This window comes from Osmerus mordax, chromosome 26 (assembly GCF_038355195.1).
Source record: "Osmerus mordax isolate fOsmMor3 chromosome 26, fOsmMor3.pri, whole genome shotgun sequence".
Classification (NCBI taxonomy): domain Eukaryota; kingdom Metazoa; phylum Chordata; class Actinopteri; order Osmeriformes; family Osmeridae; genus Osmerus; species Osmerus mordax.
The window spans coordinates 3,443,650-3,465,010 of NC_090075.1; the positions used below are offsets into that span (position 1 = coordinate 3,443,650).

The window sequence follows — 21,361 nt, forward strand, 5'->3', positions numbered from 1 at the left end:
CAGGAAGAACTGGGAGGTGAACAAGGAAGTCATATGTGGGGACAGGCCGATCCTCACTAAACCTAGAAGTGGGAACTCATTTTGGAAGAAAGGTACGGGCCTGTGAGCTGAAAGACACAAAAGCATTTGTGTGTCTCGGTCCTCTGTTTCTCTCTCTCTCTCTTTCTCAGACTCTCTCAGTCTCTCTCCTTCTCTGCGTCATTAAAAATAACAGCACTGTGTGGAGTCTTAGCTACCCAGATATGACACATACTATGTTTCAAGTTCATGGCACTATTAGTAGCTTCTGGCAGGTTGCAGCTCATAGCTGGTACTGTAGCTAGTAGATGGTACAGAAGCTAATAGGTAGTAGCGGTTAGCTATTTGTAGTGTTAATCGCTGGTACTGTAGCTAGTAGATGGTACAGTAGCTAATAGGTAGTAGCGGTTAGCTATTTGTAGTGTTAATCGCTGGTACTTTAGCTAGTAGATGGTACCATAGCTAAAAGGTGGTAGCAATTAGCTATTTGTAGTGTTAATCGCTGGTACTGTAGCTAGTAGATGGTACAGTAGCTAATACGTGGTAGCGGTTAGCTATTTGTAGTGTTAATCGCTGGTACTGTTGGTTGTTGGTGGTAGCTCTCGTAAGTGGTAGCTGCATGTCCACACACAGTCTTTCACTTTATTGGGGAATTAGGAAAAAGTAAAAGCAACTCACTGGACAACTTTTATAAGCCAAGTAACCTTAACACATAACGTGAGTGTAAGTGTAACTTAGAGAAGAGCCCTGTGCTTGGCTTGAACATAACTTCAAGGTCTGCTGAGGATGCTGGTGGAGGGGCCTGCTACAGAGGCGGCAACAAACCACATCTCAACCCTTTATTCTCAACATCACGCAGGACCTTGAGGAGAGGCAAAGACGCGAGACAATAGACCTCACACCCACACACACACACACACACACACAAACACAAACACACTAGACAATGGCCCTCACACACACGCAAACAGACACACACACCTGCATACAGTAGGCACATACGTCGCACACGCGCACACACACACACACCTACACACACACTAGACAATAGCCCTCGCAGCCCTGTACAGAGCCGAGACATCAACTCAAGTTGTTGACCATGGTGCTACCGCATGCAGGAGAACACGTTGATTAAAGCTCGATCCCAACTGGAGCGTCCTTGGACAAGAAAAGAAAAACACACACTTGCTCTCTTTCTCTCTCTCTCTCTCTTTCTCTCTCTCTCTCTCTTTCTCTCTCTCTCTTTCTCTCTCTCTCTCTCTTTCTCTCTCTCTCTCTTTCTCTCTCACGCACGCACACTCAGGAGGAGACAGAACAATAGCCTTGCTGATGCAGGGCTGTCTGGCTTCATGCAACTAATGAATGTGAAGGTTGGTGGAGATGAGATGGGGAGGGGGAGATGGGGGGGGGGGAGTGTGTGAAGTGTGCGGGGAGAGACCCTGACAGAGAGAGAGAGAGAGGGAGAGGGAGGGAGGGGTGAATAGAGGAGGAGAGAGACAGCATGGTGGTTGTGGGGTAATACACGGGATTGGACATAAAGAACTGGAAAGAACAAGAGCAAAAGGAAGGGGGACGGTGGAGAGAGAGGGAGTAGAGGGAGGAAAGAGAGTAGAGGGATAGGGGGACAGAGAAGGGGAAGAGAGAGACTGAGGGGAAAAGAGAGAGAGAGAGAGAAAGAGAGAGAGAGAGAGAGAGAGAGAGAGAAAGAGAGAGAGAGAAAGAGAGAGAGAGAGAAAAGAGGGAGAAGGGGGGGGGAGGGGCTGGCAGCTAGGCGCTCAGCAATTACAGTGTGAATTGCATGAGAGGATTACATGGAGTGTCTGAGGCAGCCAGGACTGCCTTGTCTTGAGTACCACAAACAGCTGCTGCAGGGCCTGTGCACCTGCCTGGTCACGCACTGTCTCTGCACACACACACACACACACACACACACACACACACACACACACACACACACACACACACACACACACACACACACACGCCCAAACAACATGCAGTGTTATTCACCTACACACACACACACACGGACACACCTCAAACTCTGTATCTTCAATGACAGAGGCCTGAAGCGGGGACTGGGGATGTAATTCAAACAAGATTGCTTTGCTGTATTCATAGTGTTTACCTAATGATTTTTTGGAATGATCAAAAAGAATCCCAGAATGATTCACTTTGCCCAACCAAACTTCGGAAAAGACTCAATCAGCTCCTTCACCACCTCCAGACAATCACCTCCCTCCCTCTCTCTCTCTCTCTCTCTCTCTCTCTCTCTCTCTCTCTCTCTCTCTCTCTCTCTCTCTCTCTCTCTCTCTCTCTCTCTCTCTCTCTCTCTCTCTCTCTCTATCTCTCTCTCTATCTCCCTCCCTCCCTTCCCCTCCCTCCCTCCCTCCCTCTCTCTCACACTCTCTCCCTTTCTGTCACTCTTGCTCTTCATCTCTCTACCCCCCCCCCTCTACTCTCCCTCTCCTCTCTCTCCCTGTCCCTGTTCTCCTCACTTCCCAGTCCATTGGATAAACATGTGCGGGGTGATGTGTGCTGAGCATAGCAATGAGGGTCTAACGTTCCCAAGGGAGTGAAGGAGAGAGAGAGAGAGAGAGAGAGAGAGAGAGAGAGAGAGAGAGAGAGAGAGAGAGAGAGAGAGAAGGAGTGAGAAGACAATGTGCAGAAGGAAAAGACCACACGCGCACACATTCACACACTCACACACAGATACAAACACACACACAGGCAAATAAACACACACACCCGCAACTCCCTCCTCATCCGTCTATCCATCCAACTGTTTTTTCGTGGGTGGTGGTGGTAGTGGGGGTGGGGGGGTGGGGGGGAGGCGGTGGGGGGGGGGTGCCTCGTCAGAACAGGAAATACCTCACGTGATTGGCCTTTATGAGAGACGAGGGGGCTTAACCCTCGACCCTTGCTAGGGGTCATCTCTATGGGCTGAATAACCTTGTTAGAGCCTGTGTTTCTCTTCACACCCTGTTAAGAACCCTGGTTACGGCTTCACACCTAACCCGGGGCCTTTATGGAGCTGCGATAAATACGTAACCACGGCAGCCTGGAGGTAGTCCGGGACAGCCGTAAACCCCTAAGTGAGTGTGTGTGCGTGCTTGTGGTGGTGCGTGGGTGTGTTGTTGATTGTGTGCGTGCGTGTGTGTGTGTGTGTGTTTGCGTGTGTGTGCGTGGTGCACGTGAGTTCCCATGCTGGTTTATTTAGGTCATTAACCGGCCCGAGTTCACGCGGCCCCCAGTTCGTGAAGAGCTAGCTACTGCCGTTTCTGTCTGCTGTGTGGTGTGCAAGCCCCTTACTAGCTAACCTCAGCCGTCATTAAAATGTAACTTTAACTGGTTCAAACAAAGATGCTCTCATAACGCACAGAGCTGTAGGTCTACAAACCAGGCTTCATCCCCTCAGAGGGGGCCCCTTGTTCACAAGCAGGCCCGTGCAGCGGGAGGGGGCCCCTGACCCTCTAGCAGGTCCATGCAGCAGTATTTCCGTGTGGCGGAGAGGCTACAGGCAGAGTGTTGGCTCAGCTCTGCGATGGACAGCTGTTGCACGCCTGTCTGTAGCGGCTTGGGCGTGGGGCGGGGGGGGGGGAGGGCGGGAGGGCGGGAGGGCGGGGCTCTGTTTGCTGAAGCCTGGGACCTCTGTGTGTGTCCAGGTGAGCAAACTCCCGGCAGGGTTCGGCCCCCGGGCCCAAAAGACTGGAGGGAGAGGCCCTTGAGGAGACAACGGGGGAGAGGGGGTGGGGGGGGGGGAGAGGGTAGGAGGGGGGAGATGGGGGGGGGGGGGGAAACTGGAGGGGTCCTTATGTCTCTCCTCTGTCATGCGCTTGCACTCCAACACGCAGCGCTGATTCAAAAGCATGCACGCGCGCACGCTTAAACACAGGACAACAGTCGTTCCCGCACGGCGACACGTACAGGAACACAGAGAGGGGCTCTCAGGGCCACGTTCAGGGCGTACGTGAGCATGAGGATGGTGGTTTACGGGGTTTTTAGACAAACAACGCGCTGAAAGGAAAACCGTATGACAGCTTGTCAACACGTTCACCAGTAATAATATGTTGACAACTCATCAGCGGCGCCGCATTTTGCCACATCTACATAAGTGGCAGAAACTGAAAGTGGCGGTAAAAAAGAAAATTTGGATATAGAAAAGAAAAAGTAAAATTGGTGACTGTGGCTGAGAGTATTATGCTTTTAGTCAGGAAAGACTGGCAGCTAGTCCAGCTTCTGTTTACAGCTTTTTGGGTGTGTGGCGGGGGGTGGGGGGGGTGGGGGGGTAGGGAGGGAGGGAGGGAGGGGGGGAGGGAGGGAGGGAGCGAGGGGGGGTTAGACAGTAGAAGATGGGGGAGGGGTCGAAGCACCCCCCTTTCCGACCCCCCAAGAAATGTGTTCAAAGACTTCAACCCCAGTTTAACCTTTATTGACGCAAACTTGAAAACACAGGACCACTGCTCCCCCGATCCCTTTCTTGTGCAAATGAAGGTGTGCTGCGGGGCAAGTCTGCAGCCGGATACGACTGCTGTATACTAATCAATGATGAATTAAGAGAAAGTGGGAAGCCAAGGTAAACCTTAAGTGGTTTATCAACACAGCCCTAGCACATCAGTGAACTAGTGCTAAACGTCTAAAACCAACCATCTATCCTCCAAAGGACACAAACGTCTTTAAACAAAAGAACTCTATCAACGATGGAAGAGAATGGGGTTCAGTTGGAATCCAAACCTACTGTAGTTCATGCTCAAAGCATCTATCTCCTGACTGATGGTTTGTTTGGATTCAGTTGTCATGCCTCTGTCAGATTGCCATCCACACAGACTTATAATCTGTACAGGTTGTACAGGTGCCAATTCACTAACCAATGTGTTATATACTCTGTATTTCATTATTTTGACTGGTAAAAATGACACATTCGTTTAATATGTTCATATTATTTGCGAGTTGGTTCATACTGACAAAATCCAACTCCCAATGGTGCCCAACCGCACAATTGATCATCTCTCCTGATTCAATTGGATCACATCAAATAACCTTCTACACAAAATACCGCAAAATGTCAAGTATTAGAAATGAGATGTCTAAGGAGGACGAAAGAGATTATCAAATGTTCCGTGACACATTACCAACGACACGTTAAGTTACGGGTCTTGGTAATTTCAGATATACTTTAAAAAAATAAGGCATAATTACTGTACTGATCCTAATCTCTGAAATGCGACGGCAAGTTAAAGTGTGACGAATTCCAACATGTGAGGGAGGGTCTCATTTCCAAGCGGTCTGAAATTAAAAGAGTATTTTATCAGCGTTCAATTCCGAGTTATACCCGTGTAGGGTTCTTTAATGAGGGAAGGGGATTGTTTGAGTTGCTATGTCGACTTGATATTGGAGTGCAGTTACTCACAGTTCAATTATCGTACAGTGACACCAAGAGGGAATTCTAAGAGTGTGATGTAGTTCAATTATACTTTTTTTTTGCTTTGGATTATTGAGAACATTCTGAAAAAGATGATTGTGTTTCCACTGTCAGAAATGGTCAGACAAACACAGAAAGCCCTGTGTTTGTGAGTTAGAGTATTCCTCCGTACTAGCAGTGGGTGTGGGTTTCTGTCTATTGCTGTGCTCACAACTTCAGACCTGCTTGTTCAAATATTACTCAAGAGTTGAAACAAACCTCTTTCATGGTATCAGCTCAGCTGTAAGACACACCAGCTGGTGTATGTATACAGTGTTCGCGCGCACACACACACACACACACACACACACACACGAACACACACACAAAGAGAGACAGAGAGGCACATTTCCATCTGATGCTAGTTTACACTGAAGTCTCTTCAACACTCCCAGACATGAGCAGAAGCCCTAGAAAGCTCGTCTCTGGACGATGATGGATGTAAACGTGATCTGGAGGACTGCAAAGAGGAGGGGGGAGAGAAGGAGAGGAGGAGAGGAGGAGAGGAGGAGAGAAGGCGAGGAGGTGAGGAGGGAGGGAGGATGGAGGGAGGGAGGATGGAGGGAGGGAGGATGAGGAGAGGAGAGGAAGAGAAAGGAGGTGAGGAGGGAGGGAGGGTGAGAAGGGAGGGTGGGGTAAACAAGCAAGTAAGAAGGGGGAAAGAGAAGGATGATGTTCTGAAACGGAGGATGATGTTCGCCCCTCTCTAATGTGAAACAGAGAGTTCCCAGAGGCCGGCTTCATGTGTGTTTTTATCAGGCATCTAACATGGCCGACTTCCAGCAGGATGACCAGGGTCAGGCCGGGGTCCTGAAGGAGGCTGTCCACAGCCATGAGTGTCAACCTTGCTCAAACCCACTGTCCGGACTAATTGGGTCTGTCCTCATCAATTAAGCAGGAATGCAGCAACAACACAAAGTTTAGTGTGGCGCATCCAACCAACCTTATAAATGCAACAACCACCTCTCTCTCTCTCTCTTTCTCTGTCCTTCCCCCATCCCTCTCTCTATCCCACTCTGGTCTAACCTATGTGTAGGCAACAGCGTGAAGGCTCGAGTGAACGATTCCTGGAACGATGATCATAATAATCAAGCCGGCAAAAAGTGTTTTGTTCGGAGAGGAAGACGGACAACGAAACAGTTTTGGTAACGGGTTTCATCCTCAACCCTTTGACAAGCGGATCGCACAAAGCACCAAAGTCAGGGCGGCAGCGTCTGATTCGGGGAGGGAGCACTAAAGACGTCCAATCCTCTAAGTAAATCTGCTACATTCAATTGAACAGCCAGCTGACAAAATGCACTAAGCAGCAAAACAAAGATCCATATGTCGTCGGTGTGTGTGCCAGCCCCTCTCCAAGAGCTCCCAGTCAAATCCTGTTGCTAGGTTTTACATGCTGGCTGGATTCCAGACACTCGTGCATTGGAGTGGACTGTTGCACCGTGGACACACTCTCACACACACACACACACACACACACACAAACACACACACTAGCAGAAGCTAGCAGAAGCAGTTATATTTACCATGCAAACTGTGTGCTGTGTTGGTGTGTGTGCTGTGTGTGTGTGTGTGTGTGGGGGGGGGGGGGTCTGTGAGCTGGGTCCAGACAGCAGGAGAGGGCCTGGGGCTGCAGGGAGAAGGCTTGGAGAGGAGCCGTGGTGCTGGACAGCCCAGCCAGGCCTCCAGGGCATATACCCTCTGACATCAGTCCTCTTTAATCATAATATCTAATTACTCATACTATTTACTTGTCAGAGGTCCAGCCCCCTAGCAACACGTCCTGCACCCCCACCCCATCCCCCTCCCTGTTGCCTCGGCTTGCCTGGCTGCTGCACCTGCTCGGTGGCCGGCAGACCCAGGAATGTCCCAGGGCTCGTTTGGGCCCTCCCTCCACCCCTTGTCCCACTCCTCGCCGCAGCATGAGCACACAAAGGGACCAGGAAGACCACAGGAAGCTGGACCCGGCCTGGGAACATCAGGACGTCGCTCACAAGGGACAAGCTGGGACGGGCCAAGACCAGCAGCTCCCACGCAGGACGGCACCGGGCACAGCTGAAGGCGAGGCTGGCCTTTATGCGCCGGCTTTGACGCACAATGAGATGAAACGTCGAAGACTCTTTTGAGTGCTCGCAAACCAATATTTACCTGAGCGGATCAGAGGGTAGTAGGGTCAACAAGATTCTCATGTCAGGTGGTTGTGCTCGCTGAAAGAGAGGGAACAACAGCGTGTTGTCTCTCATCTCCGGGGCTTTAGCCGGGCTTACAGGCAGGCTGGTGGAGGGGTGCTGCAACGCTCCAAGCTTCCGTCTGTGTTCCTGCAGGATTAGGCTTTCCAGAGCTTTCCAGAGCCTCTGCAACAGCCATCAGCAAACAAACAAGAGAACGACTTCCATCACACACACACACACATATATACATAAGTGCAAAATCCCCCCCACACACACACACATATACGTACTGTACACACGTCACACACTCTCACAAATGCGCGCACGCCCTCACACACACACGTACAGTACACACACAGCTGCTGCCGTGCCTTGGAGAAAGGCACGCCGCTTCCAAAACCACATGCTGTACTCCGCAGGCTACATCTATCCTCGCCGGCCTATTGTTGCCGTCCACCTGCGTGTAACCTCTCATCCTCAACCTCCGACTGCACCTTCTAACAAACTCTCTCTCTCGCGCGCGCGCACACACACACTCTCGCACGCACATAGGTGCGCACGCAATTTAGTCAGGAATTTCTACCCCAGACTTTACTGTACTGTAGAAAAAGCTTTTATCCACACAAATACACACGCACACACGCACACACTAAACATAGGAGCTTGAGAAAAAAAATCAATTGAGCTCAACAAACAGTCGGTCGTGTAATGATGCCTAGTTATCCATTTATGTCATGTCAGTCTAAGGGAGTCTGGATAGGTCTGACATGGGGGACATGCAAGCATTGATCTGCACCAAGTTATTATCCACAGCTCCACAGAAACAGTCACAGCCCTTCTCTGGCTGAAGACCAGTCACTCCAGCAGACAGACAGACAGACAGACAGACAGACAGACAGACAGACAGACAGACAGACAGATATACAGACAGACAGACAGACAGACAGACAGACAGACAGACAGACAGACAGACAGATAGACAGACAGAATGTGACATTCATGTTCCGTGTTATTCCTCCTAGAATCAAGGACTTCTGAGAAGTCTTGGATTGATGTGTGTTTGCTTGAAACTGGACTCTTGAATAGTGACTCACAACATATTGTTGTTGCCATGGGTTGTTGCATTTCCTATCTCACAGCTGCGTGTGCAGTTCCATGTAATCCTGCCATGCAATAAAAATATTTAATTAGAGAACATTGCGTATTTACAAAGAAACGACTGAAATACTAACGGGATACTTGCAATTGGGAAAACAAGTTATGTTAACTTGTTGTTTGACTGCCGCTAAGGTAGAAAAGCGCTATAAAAATAAATGCAGTCCATATTAAATCCAGTTGGATGGGCTTTCGGTCTGAATTAATAGTTGTTAATCAGCAATGATGATTCATTTTGGTCAAACTATTGAGGATAGTACAAAACACTGTGATTTATATGTGTTATTTAACCTCGGAATGTGTTGAGGAGCACTGGAGACGATCAACCTCTCTGACGATCCCTCAGAGGTCATTGATGGTTATATAGTGCCACCTACTGGTCATAAAGTGATTTACAGCACATGAGCTGCTCCTGAGAGCTTACCATCAGCTCTCTACTTGGTCATGTCAAATCAATACGGCCGGAAGACAATTTAAGACTAATGATAATGTAAGTTAAACTATGCAATTACATATGTACGCTTACAGCAAATAAGACTATCTAACTATCCAAGTCAATCAAAACATCCTGCAAAGCGGTAGCTCTAATAGCTCACTGGGTTAGTGTATGTACCATGTAGACTGAGGCCTTAGCAGAGTGGCCTAGGCCAGAATCTGTCCTGGGCTCTTTGCTGCACATATTGCCCTCTCTCTCTGCCTGTCCTGTCCCATTTCAAATAAAACTGTACAAAAATGCGAAATTGTTTAAAACAATTTTTTGGATTTTTTTAAACATCCTCCAAAGAGCTGAGCTCTAAAGATGAACAGCTCAGAGGGTAAGTATGGCTTCCTTCCTGTAGCCACGACAGTCAGCTGCAGACAATAATATTTACCTTCTGTGGAGGGATGTTGAAAAGACAGTAGGTAAGGCAAAGACACAGGTAGACCACACATTCATAACACTCCGCTCCTAATTCTCTTTGATGGCAATGTTCACTGTGGTCAGTCTCATGTGAGGAGGAGAGGAGAGGAGAGGAGAGGAGAGGAGAAGAGAGGAGAGGAGAGGAGAAGAGAGGAGAGGAGAGGAGAGGAGAAGAGAGGAGAAGAGAGGAGAAGAGAGGAGAAGAGAGGAGAGGAGAGGAGAAGAGAGGAGAAGAGAGGAGAAGAGAGGAGAAGAGAGGAAAAGGACAACGAACCACAAAGATAAATACAAATCAGAGTGATCTCTGGCTGGCTGACTTGTTGGCTGACTGGCTGGCTGTTGGCTGGCTGGCTGACTTGTTGGCTGACTGGCTGGCTGTTGGCTGGCTGGCTGGCTGTTGGCTGACTGGCTGTTGGCTGACTGGCTGGCTGTTGGCTGACTGGCTGGCTGTTGGCTGACTGGCTGGCTGTTGGCTGGCTGGCTGGCCACAGAGATGGTGGCGACATCCAAACATGAGGGCCTCTCGTGGGGCTCTCTACATTTGATCTCGAACACCTCAAACGCTCTGCACGTGTGAAAACAAGACACACACGACGAAGCTCGGCTTCGCGGCCGTCCGACCAGATCAGAGATACGAAGGGAACTCACAGGTACTCGTTCATCTAGAACAGTTTGAATATGCTATCAAAGGCTGGGCAAAGACAACAACAGGTTTAGCACCTCAGACCTCCGTTTGGCTGCCGCAACCCTGGTGGTCTCCCCCCCCCCCCCCGTCTCTCCCCTCTGTCACGGTAAGAGGATGTGACTCATCACCTGACAGAGTGACAGACAGGGCGGGATTAGCTGAAGACAGACAGGTATGGAGCTGTCTCGGGGGGGTTTACACCCCAGCTCTGCTTAGGGGCATTAAGGCCAGTCAGTCAACCTGAAGTCTGTCTAACCCTAGCTCTGACTACGGGGGCAGACCTTGCACTGAAGCTGTCTCTCTCTCTCCATGTGTTGATTTAGTCTTCGGAATCCTGAGGGAAAACAAGCCGGGATGAACCCGTGCTCAGCCACCCGACGATTTGAAAACGCGCCATGTCGGGGAAGGGCGGGGGGCCACGGAGCGTGTGTGGGTGGGTGTGGGGGGAAGGGGAGGGGGGTGCTGGTCGAAGAGGGGTGTGGGGGTTTGTTGAGGAGGGTGGGGTGGAGGTTGGGGTGGAGGGTGGGGTGGAGGGTGTGCAGGACTGTGAGTGCCCTCTATATCTAGAGTGTGTGTGTGTGTGTGTGTGTGTGTGTGTGTGTGTGTGTGTGTGTGTGTGTGTGTGTGTGTGGAGGGGGGCTGTAGGTGTGTGTGTGTGGGGTGTGTGTGTGTGTGTGTGTGTGTGTGTGTGTGTGTGTGTGTGTGTGTGTGTGTGTGTGTGTGTGTGTGTGTGTGTGTGTGTGAGCGAGTGTGCAGGCGCGTGTGTGTGCGTGGCAGGCTGCAGGTGTGCCTTGAGCCATCTCTGACAGAGTCTGGGCATTGTTCTCCAGCGCTTAAGCAGAACAAACAGCAGACGGCGAGTGGATTACACTGAGGGGAGCATGCAGGTAGGAACAGCTCACAGCTACTAGCTGACATCCCACTTCTCCCTCCACCAACACAGCTGGAGCTTACATGATGTCACGGCAATTAAAGACATGTTTCTAGAGAGGGGGAAGACTTGTGAAGATGAAAGGCTGTCATAAACATGACTACCAATTATCCCACGTATATCTCACACCCAGCCTCCAAGCTTAAAGATTTGCAACTGAGCCTTACCTTTGATAGGACTTTTTCACGTGGAGAAGGAAACTTTCCTTTCCTTTTTTTTTTTTCGACCAATGAATTTGTGTTGGTAAATCGGAAATAAATAAGAAAGGTTTCAGTCAAATATGCGCCTTATTTCTCAAGCGGAATGATTTATGACATTGAACTTGACAAACTGCACCTGACTCTGCGACAGCTACAAATGACCTGACATCAGTTTGATCTCTGTGAGCCGTCAGGATTGAGAAGGGTTCAGCTGGAGGCTCCACGATAACATTCACGCGACACACCTGTGGATTGCACTTGGTGTCAGCCATGCCTCCACTCTGCCGGTTTAAACAAACTGTGTTTCAACTCCCCGAGCCCAGACCCTGAGAAGTTCAAATAGTTTTGTAATCAGACGGCGGTTAAAGTTTCGCTGGGCATTTCCAAACACTTCTCCTAAACCAAACAAACTGCACTTTTCAGAGAGGGATGGCTGAATGCCACAGCTAACACCAGTCTGGGTCACAGGTGACCAGATTCATCACCGTAATCATGTAGGCTGTCATTAAGGAGTGTTCGGATCAGCACACACATTTCAATTTCTTGTATTCAAGGACCCACTCAGTGACTTCCCACACCGTCACCCTCATGACTCACCCATCCAGTCCTTACTGGGTTATGAAGAAAATACTCAGTTTAAGCAACATGAGAACAATAGTAGGCCACCCAATCACCACAGGGGCCTTCTACAGACAGGAAGGGGGAATTATATTATCCTTCATGGATGATTAAATATCCTAATTAAGATGTTCTAGAGAAGAGAAGACGAGAAGAGACAAAGAAAAGAATAGAGGACAGCCGAGAAGAGGAGAGAGAAGAAGAAGAAGGGAAGAAAAAAAGAAAGATGTGGGACTTTTTTTCCCCCAAGGTGGCAACCAGAGGTGTGGTCTCGTGGCTGTGTAACTAGAGCCACATGACACCGACAAGAAAAACACAATCTGAGTGATGACTGCACCCTCCATCTCCCCTGATTCCTAGATGAGGGCCGAGGCCTCCTCCTCGCATGGGTCAGACTGGCTCCATCACCTGCCCCTCTGCTCCTCCCAAGAACCAGCTGTCATTAGTGTGATGCCAGGGGTTTAAAGCGGTTGTCAGAGAGAGGGGATAGACTTCTCAAGAGTTGATTTCAAGCTGAAACCTGCCCCTTAGGAAATGAAGCTTATCCGAGTGTTGTTAAACCTGTAAAGTCAGCAGCTGCTGCCATCGGTCAGTGAGAAAGGCATTCTCCCAACCCACAGCTCTCTCACTCTATCTCTCTCCCACTCCTTCAATCTTCTCTCTCTTTTCTGGCTGTCTGCCTACTCTTTATACCTCGCTTTTACAAACACACATGACGCACACACGCAAACGCACACTCTCCCGGACATGAAGTCGCCTTGTTTACTGGGTCAGTGACCGCAGAGGTCACGGTGGGGGGTGGAGAGTTTGTTCATTCCTTCGGAAACTCAACACCACACAAACACTTTCTCTCGCACACTACACTCTCGCACACACACACACACACACGCTCACACACCACAGGTAGAGGAGCCGGAAGGCAAGCACTGAGGTGTGACCAACAGAAAACCAGATAAAGAGCAGTAACTTAAGGCCAAACGGGGGAGCAAGAAGCAACATACATATAATATTACAAAAGCTTTATTGATATTCAACAAAATAGAACAAAATAGAACAAAATAGAACAAAATAGAACAAAGAAGAGATGGTAAAAAAGCATGCAATCTAAATAATTCCATGTTTCCTTCAGAAAACAGCTGTGACTCACAATGGCCTGCAGGGGGAGATAAACACCAGGAAATCGTTTTAAGGGGCCCAATGGGAGAACATCACAGACGTCTTACTTAAGAGATAGAATATGAGGCTGGTGAGTGTATGTGCACTGCTTTTGTTTGCTATCAGTGTTATGGCACACATGCATAAAGGATCCAATACCCGAACACTTCCGACTATCAATTTCCCTGGTAAAAAAAAAACAGCCCGAGGCCTCCTTAATGGTAGCTTAACTGATATTGATTGATCCTTCCAGTTCAACTGATGGTCAATTCATTTCTGCTCCCCGGAGCAGACAAAGCTTCACCCTGGAGACTTTCACTTCAGCCTATTAGAGGCATTAAGGTCTCACTCATGATTCAAAGCCTCTTATGCTTCTGATAGATTGGAGGTGTCAGGTCTCGCATGCTTTGGCGAAGATGAACAAGTCTCAAGTGACACAGCATGGAATCTGTATTTTAAACTGAGCAGCAAATGTACTGTGGTAAAACCAACAGAGTTTTTTTCCTTTGCAACTTTTCCCATCCCTGTTATGTGAAATGAATCAAACGTGGTTTTAAAATGTCAAATCTGAGCTGTTGCTTTGGTACAATTTGGTTTCATCTGGCTGGTAGCAGAACTTGTCTGGCATGTTTCTTCTGGAGCTTGGTAACTCAACCTTTCCCACCCAACTCTTCAAATGAACATCCTCACAGGCTGCTCTGCTGGATCAATTCACTATTTGCATTCTTGAACCGCATTCCCACATTGTGAGTAAACACTGATCCTGCTGCTGTTTCTACATGATGTCATTAGCTCACCCTCCACCCCTCCATCTCTCTCTCTCTCCTCCACCTCCCTCCCTCCCTCCCCCCTCCATCTCTCTCTCCTCCACCTCCCTCCCTCCATCTCTCTCTCCTCCCTCCCTCCCCCCTCCGTCTCTCTCTCCTCCACCTCCCTCCCTCCATCTCTCTCTCCTCCACCTCCCTCCCTCCATCTCTCCTCCACCTCCCTCCCCCCCTCCATCTCTCTCTCTCTCCTCCACCTCCCTCCCCCCCTCCACCTCCCTCCCTCCCCCCTCCATCTCTTTCTCCTCCTCCTCCTCCACCTCCCTCCCTCCCCCCCTCCATCTCTCTGTCCTCCACCTCCCTCCCTCCATCTCTCTCTCCTCCACCTCCCTCCATCTCTCTCTCCTCCACCTCCCTCCATCTCTCTCCCTCCCTCCCCCCCTCCCTGCGATTGCACTTTCCACAAACAACATCAAAGGGTTTACAGCGTCAGAGGAGAAGAACCCATGTTTGGATCACATAGTTATGTAACAGTTTGTTAGGGCTTATCCTTCAAAAACACGTGCCCCTGCACTCGCATCACCAACAGTCTGTGCGATTCACCACCATGATTGTGTAAGAATGTTAAGTATCTACAGATAATGTTGTCATGATTTCCTTGTGCTTTGGTTCAAATCCCTGTTAGTGTCTACTTTGCATGTGTGTCAGCTTTGGAAGAGTCCAGATGTCTCTACTGCTATCGGACAGTCTAATCGTTAAATTGCTCTCTTCACTTTAACCATGGAATAACACAAATGTAAAATGCCTTCCACGACATCTATTGAAAACAACTGTCACAGATGCCTGATGTCATGTGCTGCATGAACAATAAATGGGGTCCCTGAGGGTAGAGTATCTGTGTGTGTGTGTGTGTGTGTGTGGGGGGGGGGGGGGTAGCCAAGTATCCCACTTGGACACAATATTATCTCTGATGTAGAGGGAACCTGGTGAAGCAGCTCTCTGATCAATTTCCTCTATTCTACCCCAGGGAGGAACCCACCAGAGTGATTTCATCTTACGTGATCTGCCTGGTAAAAGGGAGGAAGAGAAAAGCCAACTAATCAAATGGCTGCAATGTCAAACTAAAGAGACCAGGAAACAACTGCTCAGGCTCTCAGATGAATATGGTATAAGGTTGTGCTCATGGAGCCTACTGTATTTAGAATTAAAATATGCCATATGAGTCTATATAGGTACAAACACCAGCTTGGTTAAGTCAAAGAAATCACAGCTGTGCAAGTAAGGCAGTTTTGTTAAGTTTGAATGGTTCAAGCTGTTAGATTAAGCGGGATACATTCGTTTTGTTATTTGTGTAAAGATTTCTTAACACCTGTAGCATAGATGTTGTAGACAAGCTTTATTTAATAACTGATATATATAATATAATTGTTACTATATACTATGCAAGTTGGCTTTCCCAGCAAGTACAGGAGGTAATACAGCTACTAATTTATAATGCTACAGGTGTTAAGAAATCTTTTCACATTGCAATGAATAAACCGTGGAAAGTGACGCTAGCTTGCTCAATTTATTCTCACTTCATAGTTGAGTCTACAAGTTTGTTAATATAAAGGGTATTTCAAACAACAGTTTGAGCGAGACAGTCTTTTATTTCAGCAGATGTGATAGTTGATCAGTTAAGCTTCACAACCATCACTTCCGCAATGATGAAGGGCCGGGGTGTGTAAGGACGTTGTCTAGTGCGTCTACGTGGAACAGCCACCACACCGAGCTGCTCTAAATGATAGCAGAGAAATACAGGGGAAACAGCCAGAAGAGGGACAAGACGCTGCTCTCTCGGCTGCGGGATATTGTTGTTTCGCTATAGTGTTAGACTTACCCGCTTTGAAATTACCGTCACACAGACTGGATGATTTCTGTAACGCAGTCGTGGCCACCCTGTAAAAGGAAATGTTCATGGTTTTGGAAGGCTTTATGGAACTAGCTAGCATTAGCTAGCGACGCTCCTGGCTGCTCTGAAGGAAATTATTGCTCGTCTAGCTAGCCAGGATGCTACGGTGGATACGACAACAGCTGGTGAGACGAGTGTTTGCTTACTTGAAGCTAGCTGTAGCTAGCTAGTAGCGTTCATTCAACTTTGTGCTACCAATAGTCTCTTCAAATATATTAAAATGTACTTGTATGATACCGTTTGAGGGATTATTTGAATTATTATAGGGAACCCTAACCCTGAACAGTTTAGGTGAAGCTAAGCCACCTTTTCTAGTACCTAGCGAGGTGCATAGAAGCTGGCCTCAAACTTCTCTCACTGCAACTGCTTTTGACAATGTCAACATAAAGTAGCCATTTAGCTGGTGCTAGCTAACCTAGAGCTAGCTACCTGGCAAGTCAGACGGATAAGTTAACCATATTCACCAAGCCAGCCTGTGAATGTATGGGAACCAACATATTCTCGAGTCATTTCGTTAGTTTGTTTGTAACATTGTAGTTTAATAACTTTTATTATCCAGCAACCTATTGTTGGCTGTCTAGTGCTCGGTACCTTTTGTAACGTTATTAGTAACTATATAGTACTGCTGTAGGAAGAAGTTTGTGTTGACTTAACTGGATTTAGTTAAGTCATGTAGTTAATGTTTAACACGTCAAGGCATTATTTAGCGAAATGCACGTCTGAGAGTGTGGTCACTACTAGTATGCAAGATGCCCCATAGTCTCATAATAGGCTATAGTGAAAGTATTACAGCCCGATTGAAGCAAATGTTAATGGTACGCAGCGGTTAGCTAACGTTAGCTAGAAAGGTTCGAAGGACTGTAAGGACCCAAGCCATGTCAGTGTATGCCAAGTTCCTTTTTCGTGTGGATTCAGATGTAGTTAAATTATGCCATCTCACTTGGAACCAGGGAAATAGAGTCTCCAGACACATTCAGTAGAACCACCAACTTCTCAGGCTTTAGAAGTAAGCTAGGGTGCAATTTCCATATATGAGCTAACCAATTAAGTCGTTATTTTGATTAATACTGCACGCCTTTGTTACATACGTGTTTTGACAAAATGCCATAAACCTAGGCCCATATATGGATTAACGAAGATCATGATCATGTGTACGAAGTAGTGTTTTGATTCATGGTTATCTGTCTTGTTTAATTCTAAACTTCCCAAAACAACATCCTTTTTCAGTTAAAGGTTCTAGATGACCAGTGCTTAGTTATTTAACAAGTCTATTGTTTGTGTTAATATTTATGATCTTGTTTTATATGCAGACAACTCCCAATGTCTGTTACCTGCAGTTGGTGGACTGAAGCCAAATGCTTAGCTTTCAGTTCTTCCTCAAGAATACATAGACAACTAAAGTCTATAGCTGCACTTGGCTGCGAGACGAAATTGACCTTGAACTTCCTTACAAGCCTCCTCTTCAAGATTCACCTCAGTGGTGGTGATGATGTCATCATAACAACCCTTTATGTTTCATGGCCTGTGGCGCGGAATAGATTCATATTATTAGGCCACTGTGAGTCCTGCAGATGGAGGATGGTGCAGGAAGGGGGGTGGGGGGGGTGGGGTGCACCTCTTTCTGCCATCCATAAAACAGTGATAAGACAATGGCTCACTGTCGTGTTAGCAGGATGGATGAAGCAGAGAGGGAGGGGCCGGCAAGTCCAGTTCCTGGTGTGCCAGCGGAGGTCAGCTGATCACAGGGGCTGCAAATGGGTAGTTCCAGGGATCCAGAAAGACAGACGGATGTAGGAGAGAGAGTGATAAAGAGGAGGTGGAGGAGAGTTGGATGAGAGAAAGAGAGAGGGATGTAGAAAAGGAGAGAAGGAAAGTCAGTTGTACAATCGAGTAAAGTCGATTTTTGTAAAAGGGAGTGGGCAAAGGAAAAACTTAACAGCAAGAGACAGGAAAAGAGGGAGATCAGAGAGCCACAAAGAGAGGAGGATGAGCCAGGAGCTGGAATGGAAGTGGAGAGGGCCGGAAGGCAGCCGGGGCCGCTGGAGATGGAAGGCAGAGAGAGAGAGAGAGACCTCAGAGAGAGAGAGACCTCAGAGAGAGAGAGAGAGCGGGGGGGACGGCACTCTGTGCAGCTGTTTACCTGCGTAACACTCCGCCGCCTCGCTTCATTAGCGCCAAACTGATGGCGTGCCACTCACATCCCAGCTGCCCTGCTCTCCTAGCCCCCCCCCCCCCCCCCCAACACACACTCACAGCTGCATACTGAGGGGGACTGAGGGGCGGCGGGGATGAGTGGAGGGGGGAGTTACAATCAGCTACCCGCGTAGTTCTGACCCGGGCTTTCACCCGGGCTCGTTGCAGCATCGAGACGCCGTCAGAAGGAGGGGAGGGTAGGCCAGGAAGCTATCTCCATGGTGACAGCCACTCTGTCATCATTAGTGGCCCTGCCAGGAGGTCTGCTGTAAAGATGATGGGCGGAGGGGAAACAGGCTTGTTTTATAGGAGGCGCCACAATACTGGATCCAGCTGGATGATGTAGTCCTGCAGGCTAGACTTGTGTCAAGAAACTGTTTGAGTAAGCTGTTGTGCTGTTTGCCTATGGGAGTGCTACTTTACTTTTAAGACTTGAGTGTTTTTTGTTTGTCGGTTGGTTTCGAGAGACAAAATGTAGTCTTTCAAACATTAGTCGGCCGGATTCTAGCTGTGTGTTATGTACAAACAACAGGTAAAACAACCTCGGGCTTGCTATGCATACGCTAGCCGGCTGACAGAACCGTGTGTGAACCTTGTGTTTCTCAGTGTGTGTCAACTGAACGTGCAGCTAGGCTCCTCACATCGACCTGGTTTGCATAACCAGCCATTGCAGACCTTCCGTACGCACACACACGCACACACACACTGTCCTACAGCAGAAGGGGTGGAAAGACAGCTCATTTGTTTAGAGAAACTCGGCGAGTCTTGGCTCAAAGTCTTAACCGTGGTTCACAGCCTTTTACTCATGTTCTACTCTGCATAACTTGGCAGAGATCTTCTCCAGCGCTACAGCAACAGGTGTGTAGGAAGTGTGCATTAACACCATGCGCAGGGCTAGTCTGAGGGATGGCCACATTGTGTCGTGGGCGACATAGAGAGAGAACGGGTCTTTCAGCACTCCTATTCCCTCGCATGCTTAAAAGACAACACCCTGACCTGTTTTCCTAGAAGGGCTGACTGCAGGTGAATTGTGTCGTCCCCTCCCCCAAGACCCCCACACATGGCCGTGTTAGAAGTCGATCATAGCTGGTAACTGGCTGCGCATTTCAGAAAAATGTACCAAAACGGTGTCAGCAGACCTTGTGCGATCATGTGACGCTATTAAACAGTTAGAAACCCTCTATACTATTAGTCTGACTACGGCCTAGCCTCATTCTCTACATCAACGTGTTCCGAACCTCAGTTCCTGTGGGTCTGGGTTCTTGGGTGGCAGGTCTGTTGGGGTGCAGACCGTGAGATGGGCGGTCCCTCATCTCTGGTGGTGTTTTGATGTCTGGAGGATCCGCAAGGAGGGGGGGTTGTTTGTTTGAGACCCTGCAGGACTCGTCCCCCTGCAAGGACTCGCTCCCCTGCAAGGACTCGCTCCCCTGCAAGGACTCGCTCCCCTGCAAGGACTCGCTCCCCTGCAAGGACTCGTCCCCCTGCAAGGACTCGCTCCCCTGCAAGGACTCGCTCCCCTGCAAGGACTCGCTCCCCTGCAAGGACTCGCTCCCCTGCAAGGACTCGCTCCCCTGCAAGGACTCGCTCCCCTGCAAGGACTCGCTCCCCTGCAAGGACTCGCTCCCCTGCAAGGACTCGCTCCCCTGCAAGGACTCGCTCCCCTGCAAGGACTCGCTCCCCTGCAAGGACTCGCTCCCCTGCAAGGACTCGCTCCCCTGCAAGGACTCGCTCCCCTGCAAGGACTCGCTCCCCTGCAAGGACTCGCTCCCCTGCAAGGACTCGCTCCCCTGCAAGGACTCGCTCCCCTGCAAGGACTCGCTCCCCTGCAAGGACTCGCTCCCCTGCAAGGACTCGCTCCCCTGCAAGGACTCGCTCCCCTGCAAGGACTCGCTCCCCTGCAAGGACTCGCTCCAGTCAGCAGTGTGTGAAAGACAGAGGCGGTAGTCTTGGATGTGCTGGGACCTTTGCACACCCGCATCATGAGATTAGGAGCCTAAATAGAATACAAGAATGTGAGCGTGAGTCTGTGAGAGACGTGTGTTAAGAGAGAGAGAGAGAGTGTGTGTGTGTGTGTGTGATGTAAGCACAGAAGCCCATTGAGGAGTGCTGCTGTGTACTGTGCCAGGCGCCTGCCTGCAGTGACAGGATGCACGTGTGCTGTGGCGGTCCCACAGACTAGGCTTATATTCCCTGGTCAGCAGCACCGCCTGTACGACGCAACGCGCCCTGCTCGGATGCCCTGGCTGAACCCCTTCGACACAGGCGAGGGTGAAGGTGCGGCCTGTGCCTGGCACCCACCCACCGGATCCATAGATCTAGAAACGTCCAGGGGTTTGTTTCGGTGTTCGATGAGCGCCGCTCGGTCGAATCAAATCAATAACTAATTGCGGACTTATGTCTCTCTCTTTCTGTCTTTGTCTCCCCCCCCCCCCTCCACGGTCTCAGGGCTTTGACCCCCCCCACCAGAGTGACACCAGGACGGTGTATATCGCCAACCGCTTCCCGCAGCACTACAACCCACAGAGGTTCGCCGACAACCGGATCATATCCTCCAAGGTAAGTCTGGGGTGACGGCAGGCTGGCGGACTGTGGTCTGGAAAGGTGGTAGTCAGGGGAGACGGTCGTCTGGGAGACGGTCGTCTGGGAGACGGTCGTCAGGGAGACGGTCGTCAGGGACCTCAGAGACCGCATTAAACCCCTGCTGCATCTGCTCACAGATTAGAACTCATCTGAGTCTTACTATGTCAGTGTTAGATGGTGTAGGGCTGCCAATAAACCTACTCCTCAATGTCAGGCCTACACACACACATACACACACACATTCTTTGTGAAAGAGAATCCTCTGAGCCGATCACCGGTGTGTTCTTCCTCCATGTGTCTCCCCCAGTACACCATATGGAACTTCGTCCCCAAGAATCTGTTCGAGCAGTTCAGAAGAATCGCCAATTTCTATTTCCTCATCATCTTCCTGGTCCAGGTAAGCCACGCCCCCTGGCAGCAATCCAATCAGGCGTGAGTCTAACGGTTGTCGCCCTAGATGCATGTGGATGTGACTCACTGCCTGTCAGCAGGAGGTCGACAGCACTGACTGTGCCCCCCCACACACCCACACACACACACACACACACACACAGTCATCGTCCCCGCCCACACACACACAC

The 21,361-nt window shown here is 49.3% G+C and overlaps 1 protein-coding gene across 2 annotated transcripts in view; it reads left to right on the forward strand.

Moving 5' to 3' along the window:
* The first annotated feature begins 15,877 nt into the window (after nt 1–15,877).
* The window catches only part of atp11b (ATPase phospholipid transporting 11B), a 29,496-nt gene continuing 24,012 nt past the window's right edge, over nt 15,878–21,361 (forward strand). For both annotated transcript variants that reach the window (XM_067229927.1, XM_067229926.1), the window contains exons 1-3: nt 15,878–16,132; nt 20,646–20,756; nt 21,088–21,177. In XM_067229927.1, coding sequence (XP_067086028.1) covers nt 16,106–16,132; nt 20,646–20,756; nt 21,088–21,177 — 228 coding nt within the window. In that variant the 5' untranslated portion in view covers nt 15,878–16,105. The remainder of the gene's footprint in view (nt 16,133–20,645; nt 20,757–21,087; nt 21,178–21,361) is intronic.